The following is an 18,073-nucleotide window of genomic DNA, read 5'->3' as shown; positions in this document are numbered from 1 at the left end:
TGGGTATTAGCAGAATATGAAGTGCCTCTTAGGTCTGTGTTTTAATCTCTAAGAGACTTTCTAAGGGTATAAGAAATAGCCCATAAGAGTGTATAGCCTGGGATGCCGTATATGATTTTGCGATAGCAGTTGTTCTCACTTACTTTTATTGATTTCTGAAGTTGATAACCACCATGTTCTTTATCAACAGAGTATACTTATCTTTTCTTACAATTATAAAATTGACCAATTCAGGACTCTTTAAGAAACTTAGGTCAGTAGTATGTTTTTTAAAGTAACAATAAATAAGATAGAGCTTTTATGTGCCATAATGAAAGGATGGGATTTGCACCATATTTTTCACTGCAAGCAGATGTGATCTCCACTTGTCAGTTAAGCAGAAGTTATTGTGGAAAAAGTATATGGTCTCTACTCAGTCGAGGTATGTAAAACCATCCAGGAACATATGTGGAGATAAGGTGCCTCTCTACAGTGGTCACACTACCTGCTTGCTTCTCATGTGCTTCTAAGACTCATCACCTGGAATTTCGCCATGCCAGGTATCTGCCCATAGTGTTCCATTTTTCATGGTCTGACAGCAACTAAGAAACTTGGGAAGGAAGCTGGTTTCTGAGGTTCTTCTTGGCAAAGCACTCATGAGGATTTTTTTAAAAACCCATTTGTAAATATGACTGCTATACCTAATTATCTTCCATCTAATTCTTTAAGCTTGTGTTAAATAGAAAGCTGGGACAGGGCAAAAGCATTTCTGACCAATAGAATATAGGTTTATTGTTCTCATCTTGCAATAAGTATATTCTGACACACTTCAGGTCATGACCTAGAGGGCTGGTGTAGCACGGGGTTGTGATCTTTGCATCATCAGTTGGCTTTTGAGCTCTATCCCTTTCCACCCATGGCTCCACTTCCCAACAGTGATTGTATCTCTGTTCAAACCTCATTTTGTGCCCTAGCTTCTGATCAGGGAGAGACAGAAGTGGGCATCAGCGTTTAAACATATTGCTCAGAAGCTGCTAGCCTGGCTTCACTGTCAGAAGGGCATCTCTAGGACCTTGGTTCTAAAATCTCTTAGCATAAGTGGGCAGTTGAGTTATAAATCTGTGAGTTTTCACTGTATATTCAAGTATCTGTGCTTGAGGAAAACAAATATCGTATATTAATGCATGTATGTTGAATCTGAAAAAATTGGTATAAACGATCTTGTTTCCAAAGCAGATATAGAGACATATACATGGATACCAAGGGAGAATGGGGGAGCGTGGGATGAATTGGGAGATTGGGATTGACATATCTACGCTATTGATACTATGTATAAAATAGATAACTAATGACAACCTACTGTATAGCACAGGGAACTCTACTCAGTGCTCCGTGGTGACCTAAATGGGAAGGAAATCCAAAAAAGAGGGGATATATGTGTACATATAGCTGATTCACTTAGCTGTACAGTAGAAACTAACACAACATTGTAAAGCAACTATACTCCAATAAAAATGAAAAAAAAAAAAAAGTATCCATGCTTGCCCTTCTCTGTTTTCAAGAAGTTTCACTAACTGAGGAAAAAATCAAAAGAAAAGTGTATTTCAAATCTCATTATTCTGGCTCTGATTACTGTGTTTCTAAGGAAGAGGTTAAGTAAACATTTGATATAGTGAAGAATCCTTTTCAAACTTTTGTTTCTCAAATAGCTTGATGTGGATGTGGGGGGTAAATAAGGGATTAATCCAAGCCTGGTGTTTGGTTTTACTCCAGTTTTCAGTCATCCAGCATTCTAGAAGAACTATATTGTTCGTGAGTTGGTCAATAAAGGCACATTATTTTATACTAATAAAAATCAAGCCTTAATTTTTCTTCCCACAAATACTGTGTCTGAAGAAGTGTTTTGAAAACAACACCCACACCCACACACACACACACACCCACACCCACACCCACACCCACCCGAAAGTATTGTAATAGGGAAAGGAGATCCCCAGGAGTGATATGAGAGGGCATGTTGTCCTCAGTGGCTTTTTGTATCTTTGTTTGATATTTTGCTGATGGTTGTGTGTGACAGGAGTGACTAATTCATCTGAATGTATGTGATGCTGAAGCTGATAAAAGTAAAGCATTTTATTAATCTGGGACTAGGACTCTCTGCTTGAAATTTATTTTTATTACTACTAACTAAGAAAACAACTATTTAATCACATTAAAGTAGATAACTGGGGAGAGAGCATGGAGGGGGCTAGGTTCTGGAGGTAAAAGCAAAACACAGTACAGCAAGGAAAACATACTTTAAACCGTAATGCCCAGCCCAAGTCCCAGAATAGGAAAATGGAGACTGTGGTGTGGACTGTTTCCTACAGGAGTTTGAAGCTAAGAAAGATCACGATTGTAGTGTTACACTGTATGTGTTAAACCTTCTGATAGTATTAGAAATACATCTCTGGAAAGCTAAAGCTCTATGCTCTACATCTTTTATTCTTGGTAGTTTTTGGCACCCCCAGATGGTTTTTCCTTGAGTGACTGATGTATTTCAATTACCAACTAGCTCTTTGAAAGAACATCTACTCCTTAAATGGAAATCTGCTTTGTAAGGCTTTGTGCTATGGGATTGAAAGTTGTATTTGGAAGGTCGATGTAGGGGTTTTCTTTTTGGAAAGGTCGTTGTCTGCTGTCATCTTATTTGGAATAGAGTTTTATAATATAAAACTAGAGTTTAGATTTACATATCTCCAAAAGTAACTTCCATGTTCGTACTTTAAAAAAAATTGCCTTTACAAGTCTGCATTTTAGGTATTCATGAAGATCATTATTCAAGGGTTTGATGTCCATGTATTTCGCTAATTTTTACAGTGACCAGGGTTCATTTCAGGAATCCATATGGGATCTCAATAGCCTCATTGGTGCATAAATGAGTAGAAATGGGTACAGACAACATTCTCTGATACTCAGAAGTCTTTAAAGTACCCATGGCTTCCAGTTTTGCCTGCAGTTCCAATAGGTCGTTGTTTCTTCAAATCATGGTGCTTCCTCAGTCTGTCCTATTGGTAGCTGCCCAGGCCCTTTTCTAGCTCTGCAGTGATACTTTACTGCAGTATTAAAGGAGGACTATCTTAAAAAAAGAAGCCAGAGAACTATAGTTGCCTTCTTAGTTTGTTAAAGGACTGCATTCCTTTTTTGTGGCCCCTTATTTTTCTCTTGCCTTTTTTCTAAAGTGGTATTCCATGGACCACTCAGAAGTTAAAACTTCCTCTGCACTTGGTAAGGCTGAGTTCTTTCCTTTAACCATAGTATATTTTGGAACTGTAATTAATAAATTTGATTGGAATCACCAAAGTCAAATTTTTATCCTGATTAGTTGCTGGATCATATGTTCCTAACCAGCCGTTTTTTTCAAACTGTAAGGTCCTGTTGCAAGGGCTGTTGGTAAACCTTGCTATGTTTTCCAAACCAAGAGGCCATTGGATAGGCATATGTGTTTAGGGTATCCTGGCCTCTTCTTGACTGAGCGTATCACTGTCCTTTAATCAAGCTAGAAGGTACACTTGAGCTTTTTCAGATAGTCCTTCTTTAAACCTGCAGGATCACAAGTAATCTTTTTAATTTTCTTGTGTCCGTCCGTCTTTAATTTCTCCAGATACTGCAGGCAAACAGCTCGCCGAGGTGTCCCATGGGGGTTTAAAAGCCGCATCGAATGCAGTTGAATTAGCGCCCGTGGCGCAATCCCGCGGCCTGAAATGAACCCTGCGAGGCTGTGTATCAGAGGGTATGTTGTTGACTATTGGCCTATTTTCCTATTGGGCAAATTATTCGGTCATAATGGAGATGGGGGCAGAGCTGACTGAGGCTGTGCAAAAAGACTGTCTTTTCTAGAAAGGATCTTTGGGGGCAGACATCAACTTTGAGTTTAGTACTTTACTTAGCCCAAAAGGGTGCCCTTCTGACTTCCGATCCTGATGGCGTAGGCCCACACCCATGAAATGTTCTTCCCTGAGATTTTCTTCTGTTGTGCCAGAATTTCTGTTTAGGATTCTTTATCTTGCCTCTGTTCATGTTTCATCTGTATATATGTATTAATCTAATTAAAGCACATGTGGTGTATGTTACGGGATTTTCTAGCATAGTAGTTTGGATGGACAGGTAACCTGGTTTTTGCATTTTCTGCCCTCAGAATGGATGATGACATGAATTTTTATAGGTCTTTTGTTTGGTGTCTTCTATCTTGATGCAATACACATATTCCTATGTTTGTGATATATTATTCAGAAGTAAACAAAACCAAGGAGCAGCCTGTCTTTTTTCTGAAGGACAGTAATTTTTATTTGTGGTGGTGGTGGGATGGTTATATTATTCTGGTATTTTGGGAACTTTGTATAAAACAAAGTTTATCTTAGATGCAGAAAAACATGGAGTAATATCCCTTCCACAATGGCACTAACCAAAACCTTGACTGATGTGGTATAACAAAACCTTCAGTCCTGTTGAAATGAACATAACTGCTAGGAGAAAGTCTACATGGTGGTAGCAGCAGCTAAATATTATTAGTAGTAATATTAGTGAAGAAGACATTTGACTCCAGTAGAGGATAGAAGAAAAATATCATTTTTAAAAGCTGATATTCTGTTTGGTGACCAAGAACTTTAAAGATTAGATTCAACATCTTAATTTTAGTTTGAGTGTTGTTTTGTTTTGTCTGGCAAGGTATGTCTTCGTTACCTGACATGTGAAATGTTTATACCAAGGTGATGTCTTTCCTTCCCAGACCTCAGAATATATTATTCAAGCTTACAAATATGGTGCATTTGAGAAGATCCCAGAGTTTATCGCTTTTAGGAACAGGCTGAATAATTCTCTTCATTTTGCACAAGTCCGTACTGAACGGATGTTGTTAGACCTTCTACTTGAAGCAAATGTGTAAGTATTGCACAAGAGCTAATAAGGAACTAAGAGATTAGATCAGATGCTGAGAGCCATTAATGGGCCTCATGGGTGTCATTAGCGGGCTTAAGCTAAGGAAAAATGGGAAAAAAAAAATGTAGGAGGGGACAGGGAAGAAAGGGGAAGGTGCCTGTCATGGGGAATGATAGGGTACTGCCAGCACCATCCCAGGTTCCATACAGAAACCAGCTAGGCCATGGTCATCATCCCTGGCCCATATTATGTTTACAAGCTTCCCCATACCCTGCAAACATGGGATTTCAGGAATTAATGCTGATGAACTTTATTTTGGTTGGGCCTCCAGATGCCTTTCTTTTGCTGTGTAGCAGGCCAGAACCAGTGCTTGGTTCTATTTCACGTTATATGAGCTTTTACTTCCTAATATTAAATAAAGTCTTCCTTTCTTCCTTTATTCTTTCCTTTTCTCTCTTTCTAGTAAAACAAAGTCCTGGCTAACATGTTTTCATGACTATTTTATTATTGAATAATACTTAAATAAATTTTCATTATCACAGATCAACCAGCTTAGCAGAAAGTATAAAGTCAATGAATCTTCGGCCAGAAGAAGATGACATTCCATGGGAAGCCTTGCGAGACAACAGAGACTTAAATGTTTTCTTTAGCTGGGATCCAAAAGACAGGTAACTTGAATTTAACCCCAAGCAATTTATTTTTAAAGAATCAAGATGAATTTAAGAGTTTTATATATTATATTATATATTATGTATATATAATAACATTTTTATTGTAGGGATCAGAAAATATAGGTAAGCCAAAGGAAGAAAAGAAAACCTCACCCCTATGTTGAGATTACTGGTTAATCTAAAAGTTAATTCCTCCTTCACAGCATACATGAAAACAGATTCCAGATGGATTAAAGATTATATGTTAAAACTTAGAAGAAAATATAAAAAATATTTTTAAATGGTTGGGATAGTCTTTCTCAGCATTACATCAGATCTGGAAACAAAGGATTTGACCTGTAAATATTAGTCTTCTGTATAGAAGTAAATTTGTTAACAAGTTCTAGAGGTATCTGGTAAATTGGTAAATTTCTTCATATATATTAATATCCTTCACATATACAGAGAACTCAATAAATCAATAAGAAGAAGATAAATGAAAAACAAATGGGGCAAAGGGTTTAATAGGAAATTAAAGAAATGTACTTTACAGCAATAAAGATTTGTATTTTAATCTATCAGACGAAGATTTAACCTATCCCATAAAAAAAGATTAATCCTTGTTCTCAGCTAGGTTATGGGAAAGTGGTTGTTGTGAGTTTATATGGCAGTAAAACTTTATATAACCTTTCTATAGGGAATTTTAGTTATATGTATCAAGATTGAAAAGGCTGTGTACCATTTAATTCAGGAGAACCACTTCTAGGAAAGTGGAAACTAAGGAATAAGTGCACAAGTATGCAGAGACATGTATAGAAGGTAGTTCTGAATATGCTGTAATTTGGGGGCTGCCAAGACTACATTCAGGGATTTGCCAGGACTCATGGGATTCTACATGTAGTTGGACTCACAACTAAGTTGTTTTATAACAAAAGGATACATGACAGGATCAGCAAAGGGAAAGACATACAGGTGGAGTTCGGAAAACTCCATGCACAAACTTCCAGTGTTCTCTCCCTCCTATGAAGGAATATACTGAGCGTGTGCTCCTTTTTCCAGCAGCAAAAAATGCAGTATTTCTGTGCAATATTTCTGCCCAGAGAAGCCCATTAAAGATTTGGTGCCCAAGGTTTTCATCGGCTGGTGATGTAGGCACCCTCAGTCTATCTAGCATGTACCAGTATTTCAGACTCCCAGAAGGAAAGCACTGTACACCCTTAACCACATAATTTGTACGAACAATCTAGGCAGGTGAGCCACTCTTGTCATTTAGGGAATGGTTGGCCTGCTAGGTTCCCAGACATCAGACAAGGGCCAACCTTGCAAGTAGGCCCTTCTGAAGATGATAGCCTCACGGTTGCTATGTTAACTTTTTTTTTTTTAAAGAATATTTGGTGGGGGGATTATTTATTTATTTATTTGTTTGTTTTATTTTTGACTGTGTTGGGTCTTCGTTGCTGTGTGTGGGCTTTCTCTAGTTGTGGTGAGTGGGGGCTACTCTTGGTTGCAGTGAGTAGGCTTCTCACTGTCATGGCTTCTCTTTTTTTTTTTTTTTTTTTTTTGCGGTACGTGGGCTTCTCACTGTTGTGGCCTCTCCCGTTGCGGAGCACAGGCTCCAGACGCGCAGGCCCAGCGGCCGTGGCTCACGGGCCCAGCCACTCCGCGGCATGTGGGATCTTCCCGGACCAGGGCACGAACCCGTGTCCCCTGCATCGGCAGGCGGACTCTCAACCACTGCACCACCAGGGAAGCCCTGTCATGGCTTCTCTTGTTGTGGAGCACGGGCTTTAGGCACGCAGGCTTCAGTAGTTGCGGCACGTAGGCTCAGTAGTTGTGGCTCATGGACTCTAGAGCACAGGTTCAGTAGTTGTGGTGCACAGGCTTAGTTGCTCCGTGGCATGTGGGATCTTCTCAGAACAGGGCTCAAACCCATGTCCCCTGCATTGGCAGGCAGATTCTTAACCACTGCACCACAAGGCAAGCCCTGTGTTAACTGTTTTCTGTACACACTGTCATAAAAAGATGCAGTTTGCAAAATAGTATAAACACTGTGAACCCATTTTATCTGTTTAAAGTATATTACATAAATATTTGTAGTTCATTTTCGTACATCGTATTGCAGAAGTCTGAAAGGATCTATACCAAGCATGTTAATATTGTGGGTTCTCCATCAGTAGTAATATTGTAGTTATGACTTGTTGATATTTCCCTTATAAACTTTTTTTTTTTTTTTTTTTGCGGTACGCGGGCCTCTCACTGTTGTGGCCTCTCCCGTTGCGGAGCACAGGCTCCGGACGAGCAGGCTCAGCGGCCATGGCTTACGGGCCCAGCCGCTCCGCGGCATGTGGGATCTTCCCGGACCGGGGCACGAACCCATGTCCCCTGCATCGGCAGGCGGACTCTCAACTACTGCGCCACTAGGGAAGCCCTCCGTTATAAACTTTAATTTTGAATTGTTTATGCAGAATAACTGGATTTATGTTGTGTTAGGCTGAAAGTTGACAATTTTGGCTACCATTTGTGGATTTTGACTTAGATTCATTATGCATATCAGAATCTTTTTTTATAAGAGCATGGAAAAACATTTGTTGTAAACTGCTCTTTAACAAAGAATATTTAGTTTTTTTAAACAAAGTTTGACTGGCAGTTAATAGTGTGAAGCAGATCATATTTGTATTGATTGAAAAATGAAACTTAGAAACTTAGGTTTTAAAATCTAATTTAAAATCTAGTGACAGTGCTTAGCTTACTATTATTTATCATTTGAATCATCTAAATTTAGTGAGAATATTAATTGAGAATGTTTTTCTTTCTAATTTTTATACTCTGTAAATCACGGCCTTAAAAATAATAATGCATAATGAAATAATTCCAACATGAAAAGTGTTTTTTACTTTTGTTACATAAAAATAATTTGAGTGCTTACTTAATATACCTTGAGTGGTTATCTAGTAAATCACTAAATAGATGGTATCACTCAACAAATAATGTTATTATTTTCTGAAGGAATAAAGATTTCCAGTCATTAAACAAAAACTAAATAATCAAGTGTTCTGTATCAGGAATTCTAAATATGCCTTTCTAAGATCGTTTTTATGTGTCATTTTTACCCTGAAAGTTTTAACTAATTGAAGTGATGGTTCAAAATAAATTTTAGAAAACTTAGGATAGCATGGATTCTGTTCCTATAACAGAATCTCAGTGGAATATTTTTCCCAAGACTAATACAAATTTAATCTGATTTTTTTAAGACTTTGTTAGCTTCCATTTAAATGATAGTATAGGGACTTACCTGGAAATCAGGTCCAATGGTTAAGACTCCACCTTCCAATGCAGGGGGTGCGGGTTTGATCCCTGGTGAGGGGTGCACATGCTGCGGGGCGCAGCCAAAAATTTTAAAAAAAAGGAAAAAAAAGATAGTACAAGCATATACTCTTTGGGAGCATTTTTTGTTCTTCAGACAAACAGAAGTGATTTTAATAAGGCTTAATAATATTTAATGGCAAGCTTCTGTTCTATTTTAAAAATCTAGTCTTTTGACCACTTTGACTTTTTAAATACATGACATCTTTACCAAGTACACTGAAGGTCTATTATAGGGAGAACTGGTTGGGAGAAAATAAAAGTTTTGATTGTAAGTCATTCATTTAATTAAAAAACATTGCAAATACTGCATGTTGTTGTTTATATAAAATCAGATAAAGGACATTCTTGTCAGGTTCCAAAATTTGTATATACTTTTAGGTCATAAGAGTTAATAGTTTTATTTATTACTTTGTAGATTATGTTATTTATGTGTGAAACAAAGCAGGAAAATATATTGAGAAAGAATTTGTTTATGGAGGAGTTTTTTAATGTGTTACATTTCTTAAATGTAAACATATATTTCTAATGCATACTTAAGTAATGTTTAAGGAAACCAAAGTAATGCATTGTTGTGCATGTTGGCAGTCAAAAATAAAACCATTTTGGTGGTTAAAAAATATATATATATTGTGGGTTCTTGGTTATCAGGTCCCGTTTTCCTTTTACTTTTTTTACTTTTCTGTCATTTGAATTTTTTATATTATGTATTTTATCATCAGAAAAATGAATCTCATGTAAGGGGAAAACGACCTGTTAGGTAGGTTATCTTTCCCATTTTATGGATACCGAAATGGGGACTTGGACTGTTTTGGTTTGTCCAAGATCATTCAGCTATTAAATGACAGCTGAGACCATTCAAAGGCGTCTTGACTGATGAAAGTGAACTTTGAAAGCTTTAAAGTTAACATGAATAAAATGGATGGTTTGTGGATGTTTCTTTTTAAGGGATGTTTCTGAAGAACATAAGAAACTTTCCTTGGAGGAGGAGACAATGTGGTTAAGAATCCGTTCCTTAACCTTGAGGCTGATCAGTGGACTTCCAAGTCTTAACCATTCTGTTGGGCCAGAGAACTCAGAGAAGACCACTGAGAATGGAGTATCCTCCCGGATTGATATTTTCCGTTTGCTCCTTCAACAGCTGGAGGTGGCCCTGGAGACGGGAAAGCGATTTATTGAGAAGGACATTCAGGTATCATCAGTGCGTATTTACAATCAAAGCTGCAATAATATGTGACTGTCTTTTTGAAAATAGGAATTGGGGATGGGTGAGTAGTAAAGAACAGTATTTTGTCCCACTTTATGGCATCTACAGGAAAAAGACAAACTTTTTAAACTTGGGGAATTGCAGATGCTTCCTCAGTATCCAAATTGGATAGTGAGGAAAAGCAAAATAGCTTTTTTGTGATGGTAAACTTTTTAATACCTGTCAACAAATTAATACAGCATTTCTGTTTTCACCATAATGATTTGGTTATTATTAGCTTGCTGATCACTGCTTTGTAACTTAATCATGGAGATAGATTTTTATCCAGTTCCTTGTTTTCTCATTTTGTATTTTATGAATTTAAATTTCAGTGGATTTAAAGAACATTTAAAGAACTTTTTTTCCTTTCCAGTATCCTTTCCTTGGTCCTGTACCTACCAGAATGGCTGGATTCTTTAATTCTGGCTGTTCTCAGTGTCAGACCAGCTCTTTTTATCTTGTTAGTGATATTTATGAGCTGGACATCAATGGTTTAGGTAAGTGTATACTTGCATGAGTATGTTTACAGCGTCTTTGTCACTGAAAACTTAGTAAATGCAACAAAATATCTATAACCTCACATATTTGGAAAAATTTGGAGGAGATGGGAGGTGGAAGCTGTTCTGGAATCTCTGGTTTGCTATACAAGAAAGTCCATTAAACAGTTTACAAAATAATGTTTAGAAGCTTAAGTCCATTCCATATTTTTTTTTAATCCGCCCTGCTGCGCCCCCCACACCCCACCCCCGCACCTCTAAATGCTGCTCACTCCCTTTCCCTCATTTTCCCACTTTTGTTTTAAGTCTGTTCCATATTTAAAATCATTTTTTAGGGCCAAAAGTTGAAGAAATCCTTGATTTGTTGAAATATTGTTGGATTTCAAGTTGAATTATTTTCATTCATTCATTTAAAAATTTTTTTTAAATTGAAGTGTAGTTGATTTACAATGTTATGTTAGTTTCTGGTGTACAGCAAAGTGATTCAGTTATACCTGTACATATATACATGTATTTTCATATTCTTTTCCATTCTGGTTTATGATAGGATACTGAATATAGTTCCCTGTGCTATGCAGTAGGACCTTGTTGTTTATCTGTTTTATGTCTAGTAGTTTGTATCTGCTAATCCCAAACTCCTAATTTATCCCTCCCTCATTCCCCTTTGATAACCATAAATTTGTTTTCTATGTCTGTGAGTCTGTTTCTGTTTTATAAATAACTTCATTTGTATCAGATTAAATTCTTTACTTAAAAATGAAGGCCTAGGGACTTCCCTGGTGGTCCAGTGGGTAAGGCTCTGTGCTCCCAATGCAGGGGGCCGGGGTTTGATCCCTGGTTGGGGAACTAGATCCTGCATGCATGCCGCAACTAAGAGTTTGCATGCCACAACTAAGAAGTCTGCATGCTGCAACTAAAGATCCCGCATGCCACAACAAAGACCTGGTGCGGCCAAAATAAATAAATAAATATTTAAAAAAAGAAAGAAGAAGGCCTAAACTTTGTAGAGAAAAGATTTTCTTCTAAGCTGTCAACCCAGCGAGAGTCACAAATACCATATAGGTCATGTTTTTTTGTTTGTGTTTTGTTTTTCACAAGTCATAAGGCTTGTGGATCCTGTCATTTAGAGTATTTGAAACACATAGATTTCTGGTCCTCCTAGAGAATCTTAGGTAGTGCTTTTGGCAGAACAGTAATTAATACCTTTCTTTGCCTTTTTTCTTTCCCTTTCTCTTCCCTTTTCTCCTTTTCCTGTCCTTCATCTTTCTCTCAGTAATGGAATTTAGAGGCCTGTGGGTCTTAAGAGAAAACAAAATGTCCTTGCCTATGCTTCCAGGTATTGGTCTTGCTTCTTTATCTTACTAAAAATTGAATTGAAAGTTTTTCATTGTGTTTCAATTTTAGAGGATACAATGGAGATCCAGGAGCGAGTAGAGAATAGTCTTAAGTCTTTACTAGAACAGTTAAAAGGTAAGTGGTCTTACTGTGGATTCCCATATTGTATCTGATTGTCTGACAATAGCTCATTTTTTCATAGAAACTTGCAAGAGGTTTTGAAAAATAATAATACACACGTTTTTGGTATTTTTAAAGACTTTGTTTCTAACTTTAAAAAGTTTTGATTACAAAAGTAGTAGACACCTATTGTAAAACAGTACACAAGTGGGTATGGTCTTTTCCCCTTTCCCAGCCCCATTCCTGCAGAAGTAAGTAGGTATGTGCTGTTGGCACTTTGCAGTCTGTATTTCTGCATACCACCTAAACAGTCATATGTGTGTGTATGGAAATACATAGTAGTGATTTTTAAAAAAAATATATGAAAAGGTATAATACATGCTTTTCTGGCTTTAATTATTTGTTATCTTGGACATTTTACCATGACAGTTATATACACACCCCATTTGTTTTAAGGGCTGCATAATATTCCACAGTATTGTATCAGTGTACCAGATTTATTTATATGCTCTGAGTACATAATATATTATGCATAACAATGATGACATAAATATCTTGGGACACAATTGTTTGGGTACTTATTTGAGTATTTCCTTGGGGTTAAATTCCTAGCAATGAAATTATTTGGTAAAGAATATACATATGCATTTTCTTTTAACTCTCTCAAATACTTAAAAAAATTATTATTTTATTTAACTATAGTTGATTTACAATACTGTGTTAGTTTCAGGTGTACAGCTTCAGATTCTTTTCCATTATAGATTATTGTGCATTTTAAATCTATAAGGGTCTTTCTTTTTAGGAGCCTAAAAAGTCTTTTATTTTGTTGTGCAAATGAAGACTGTGAATTAAAAGATGATCAGGATTATGAGAATAAAACCTGGTACTTGTTATGAAGGTGCATTTCTACCATGCACATTGGTCTTTTAGTCTATAATGGCACAAGTTCTTTTAAACCATCCACTTGAAGTCTTATTTTTATTGTGCCAATGGCCTATCTCTGGAAAGGCGTAGCTGGTGTTTATTTATTTTTTAAACAGTTATCCCATATTTTATTTTATTTATTTTTTAAAAATTATTTATTTATTTATTTGGTTGCGCTGGGTCTTAGTTGCGGCAGGCAGCCTCCTTAGTTGCGGCTCACAGGCTCCTTAGTTGCAGCACGTGGACTTCCGTAGTTGTGGCATGTGAACTCTTAATTGCGGCGTGCATGTGGGATCTAGTTCCCTGACCATGGATTAACCCAGGCCACCTGCACTGGAAGTGTGGAGTCTTAACCACTGGACCACCAGGGAAGTCCCCGTAGCTGGTGTTTAGACCCTAGAATATATAATTTATAAGTCTGCCTTTTATGTTTTGAAGACAATAGAGCAGTAGTTGTGTGGCTTTTTAAAGAGCTTAAAATAGGGCTTCCCTGGTGGCACAGTGGTTAGGAGTCTGCCTGCCAATGCAGGGGACACAGGTTCAAGCCCTGGTCCAGGAAGATCCCACATGCTGCGGAGCAGCTAAGTCCATGAGCCACAACTGCTGAGCCTGCGCTCTAGGGCCCACGAGCCACAACTACTGAGCCCACGTGCCACAACTACTGAAACCCGCGCGCCTAGAGCCTGTGCTCCACTACAAGAGAAGCCACTGCAATGAGAAGCCTGCGCACTGCAACGAAGAGTAGTCCCCGCTCGCCACAACTAGAGAAAGCCTGAGGGCAGCAACAAAGACCCAATGCAGCCAAAAACAATAAATAAATAAAATAAAATAAAATAAAATAAAGAGCTTAAAACAGATATTCTTTGGTGTTTGTTTCATAGGGGTGGGGGAGCTTTCTGGGTTAAGTCTTTATATTTGCTTATTCTTTATTAGATTGTGCATTGTGTTCCTAAAAATAACATTGAAATAAAAGCTGAATAAAACCATAAACTATTTTTCTGTTTTCAGATGTCTTTAGTAAATGTAAAGGTGATCTCTTAGAAGTTAAAGATGGTAACTTGAAAACACATCCTACTCTTTTAGAAAATCTAGTCTTCTTGGTTGAGGTATGTTTTTGTTCTCTTTGTGAAAAACTCAGTTTTCCTTAATTGTATGCAGGATTAATTTTTCAAAAATGAACAGGTAATAGGCACCTTATGCCTGTAATTTAACCCTTCACTCCCACCTTTTGTTAATTGAAAAGCAATTTCAGTTTTCTGAACTAATTCCTTCCAAGGGTATCAGGAGAATTTCATTCATAATGTTAGGGTAAAACTTCTTGAAATTTGCTTTACAAATCTTTAAAGATTCCTCAGATTCACTGCAAATCTAGCTCTCTTCTGTTCATTTTCCTTTTTGACTCAACTATTATGTAGTTTAAGTTAATTCTGCCAGCTTTCTAAATTTGTTGCTGCTGTTCACTAATTGCTGAGATTCTGCATTATGAAAGAGAATCCAGGAGCTGATGTAGCAAAACACTTTTTTTCTTTTAGCCAGAGAGAGAAAGAAGGATCACAAACACTCATAATCCATTATCTTTTTTCCGTTTATTTTGTCACATGTTTATTTACTTTCTTTTTCTACTAGTCTGTAAGCTTCCTGAAGGCAATATTCTCTGTTTTGGTGACATTTTAAGTGCCTAAGAGATACTTAATGAGTGAATGAGAAATAATTGCGTGTATATATGTACATGAATACACTGTAGCATAGGTGAAGACGTGTAAACACCTAACTTAATTCAAAGGAGAATATGTGCTGACCAACTGGGGAGATTTCTTCATACACAATTTAAGGTTTGCAGGTGAGGCAGTATCTTACCTGGATGGAGAGGTGGGTGGGGAGAGGCATATTTTACAGAACCTTTGGATTCCATACCTAGGAATTTGGACTTTTCACTTCAGTGAAAAGGAGGTTAACGGATCCCCATCTCCTGCAAGGAAGTGAAAGAAAATTGGGCTGAGTAGAGCAGGTGTCCTGAACCCCCGGGCCACGGACTGTTAGCCAGTCTGTTAACAGACTGTTAGGAACTGGGCCGTACAGCAGGAGGTGAGCAGCAGGTGAGCGAAGCTTCGTCTGTGTTTACAACTGCTCCCCATCACTTGCATTACCGCCTGAGCTCTGCCTCCTGTCAGATCAGCAGCGGCATTAGATTCTCATAGGATCGCGAACCCTACTGTGAACTGTAGGATCTAGGTTGCGTGCTCCGCATGAGAATCTAAATGCCTGATGATCTGAGGTGGAGCTGAGGCAGTGATACTAGCACTGGGGAGTGGCTGCAAATACAGATTATCATGAGCAGAGAGGTTTGACTGCACAGAGACCATAATAAATCAGTTGCTTGCAGACTCATATCAAAACCCTATCAGTGAGTGGCAAGTGAACAAACAAGCTCAGGGCTCCCACTGATTCTGCATTATGGTGAGTTGTATAATTATTTCATTATATATTACAGTGTTATTATAATAGAAATAAAGTGCACAATAAACGTAGTGAGCCTGAATCATCGCCAAACCATCCCCCCGTCCATGGAAAAATTGTCTTCCACGAAACCAGTCCCTGGTGCCAAAAATGTTGGGGACCACTGGAGTAGAGGATGAGTTTAGAGCTGGGAGAGCCAGAAGAAAGAATAAAGACAGTATTCTGAGTGGGAGATGAAGAAGACCTGGATCAGTGTGGTGATTGTAGAAATTAGAGAGTGGAGAGTTACAAGAGAACTTGAAGAGATTTGCATAGAAGAGCTGTTTGCATAGAATTTGTATAGTTCATAATCTTTGTTCTTGATAGATATCTTGAGTGTAATCCTTATTGATGAATTTGCAATTTTTCCTCTTTCAGACTATTTCTATTATCCTTTGGGTGTCCAGTTACTGTGAGAGTGTCCTGCGACCATACAAATTAAATTTACAGAAAAAGAAGAAGAAGAAAAAAGAAACCAGCATCATCATGGTAATAACAGAGAAAACACAAGTAACAATCTGGCTGCATGCTGCCTTTTCTTTTCACTGTTTTCCTGCATTTTGTAAGAGATCATAGGACCCAATATGCATTCCTTTTCTCTCCCCAGCTTTTAAAAAAAAATATACACCTGCAGAAAAGCTGAAAGACTAGTATAATGACACCCAGACATCCTTACCTAGATTCACCACTTGTTAACAATTTGCCACATTGGCTTTATCTCTCTCTCTCTCTCTCTCTCTCTCTCTCTCTCTCTCTCTCTCTCTCTCTCTCTCTCTCTCTCTCTCTCTCTCTCCCTCTCCCTCTCCCTCTCCCTCTCCCCCTCTCTCCTCTCTCTCTCTCTCTCTCTCTCTCTCTTTCATTCTCTACCTCCCCCACCCCAATTTGTTGAACCATTTGAAAGAAAAGTACAGACTGTGATACTTAACACACCAGTGTAGAACAGGGGCAGTCTCCTACAAAACCATAATACTCAAGATATTTTTATACTCAAGATATTTAATATTGATACAATAATATTATAATGTCCATATTAAACTTTTCCTTGTTATCCCAGTTACATCCTGTATAGTCTTTTTCAAAATACTAGAATCCTACTAAGGATCTGACACAGCTTTTAGTTGTCATTTCTCTGTACCTTTCTTTCATCAAGCGTACTTCCTTAGCTTTTGTTTGTCTTTATTATTGAAAAGTCTAGCAAGGTTTTTGGTAGACTATCCCACAGTCTGGATTTGGCTAATTGTTTCCATAGATTTAGGTTAAACATAGATGCTGTGTCCTTTTTAGCAATTAAATTAGGCACTAATGTTGTTATGTCCCATTATTGATAATTTCAGGTTTAATTATTTGATAAAGGAAGTGTCTGCCGGATTTCTTTATTGTAAGAGTGTCTTTCCTCCCCGTGTAATTAATCTGTGAGATGATGCTTTGAGACTCTGAATATTCTGTTCCCCACCAGCCTTTCACCCACTGGTTTTAACATCCATTGTTAGTCTAACTTGCATGAATCATTTATTTCTTTGGTGGTTCCACAATGGTGATTTAAAAAAATTCTACCAATCATTTATCATTTATTAACTGGCATTCTGTAAAAATAGAGCTGTATATTTTTAATATCACTATTTTAGTATCACTGTGGACTCATTCTTTTTTAAATTTACCTTGTAAACCATTATCATCATTTTCTTTTGGATGCACAGATTTGGCTAATGGGAGCCACTTTAAGCTGGTTCCCGTCCTTGAACATTGGTCTTTGAGCCCTTACTGTCTGAAACAACAAAAATGCTCCAAGCACTTTGTACTCACCCACTGAACTGAAATCAGTCATTTTTTTCAATGAACCCTGGTTCCTTTATGGGGAATGGTATTCAAAATACCAAGATCTAGTTGTTAGGTATACTAATTGCTATTAGAGTTTTACTGTTTCTAGTTAATGGCCATGAAGAGAGACAGGAAATTTATTTACACACACACACACACACACACACACACACACACACAGAGTTTTAAATAATTAATTCTTACTGATACCTCCAGTTTTAGTCCAATATCAGTGTTCTTCCTTCCATTCCTTCCCTCATTCCATATTTGTAGTTTTCAGAGTAAGAACCATGGTTCCCAACAGCATCAATATATTTATTCATTTGCTGTTTTACAATAAATACTAAATAGTTTTGGAATTAGTACATTGGTTCCACTACCAGTTCCAATAACAAACCCACTAAATAAAGTTCAAATTTTTGCATTTCTTTTTTGTCCTTAGAATATGTTCCAGTGAATGTAGACAGTTGAGGTACTCTGTAAAAGCACTGGAATTAAAAAATCAGATTATATTAGTGTGATGTAAATAAGATTCATCTATTTCTGTTTGTATTCAATTTTGGAGTTTCCTCCCATCTTAATTGATATAATTTTTGCATGTGTAAAACATTAACATAATTTATATCCTTTTCATAAGGAAAGATGTTTAGGATTTATTCTCTAATGGCATGCTGTTTTGTTAATGTTCGAATTTATCTTATTATTAATGGAAGATTTTTGTTCACTGT

At 37.3% G+C, this 18,073-nt stretch overlaps 1 protein-coding gene across 5 annotated transcripts in view; it reads left to right on the top strand.

The window, feature by feature from the left end:
- Positions 1 to 18,073, top strand: part of NAA25 (N-alpha-acetyltransferase 25, NatB auxiliary subunit) — a 74,028-nt gene that overhangs the window by 43,389 nt on the left and 12,566 nt on the right. For all 5 annotated transcript variants that reach the window (XR_007471921.1, XM_049698619.1, XM_033408685.2 and 2 more), the window contains 7 exons: positions 4,748 to 4,899; positions 5,439 to 5,564; positions 9,858 to 10,101; positions 10,529 to 10,652; positions 12,057 to 12,122; positions 14,040 to 14,137; positions 15,906 to 16,016. Coding sequence is in view for 4 of the 5 variants with exons in the window: in XM_049698619.1 (XP_049554576.1) it covers positions 4,748 to 4,899; positions 5,439 to 5,564; positions 9,858 to 10,101; positions 10,529 to 10,652; positions 12,057 to 12,122; positions 14,040 to 14,137; positions 15,906 to 16,016 (921 nt within the window). In the remaining variant the exon portion in view is untranslated. The remainder of the gene's footprint in view (positions 1 to 4,747; positions 4,900 to 5,438; positions 5,565 to 9,857; positions 10,102 to 10,528; positions 10,653 to 12,056; positions 12,123 to 14,039; positions 14,138 to 15,905; positions 16,017 to 18,073) is intronic.

The sequence above is a fragment of the Orcinus orca genome, chromosome 15 (genome assembly GCF_937001465.1).
Source record: "Orcinus orca chromosome 15, mOrcOrc1.1, whole genome shotgun sequence".
Lineage (NCBI taxonomy): Eukaryota > Metazoa > Chordata > Mammalia > Artiodactyla > Delphinidae > Orcinus > Orcinus orca.
Note: the sequence above shows the minus strand (reverse complement) of the source record. Positions and strands in the feature narration are given on the sequence as shown.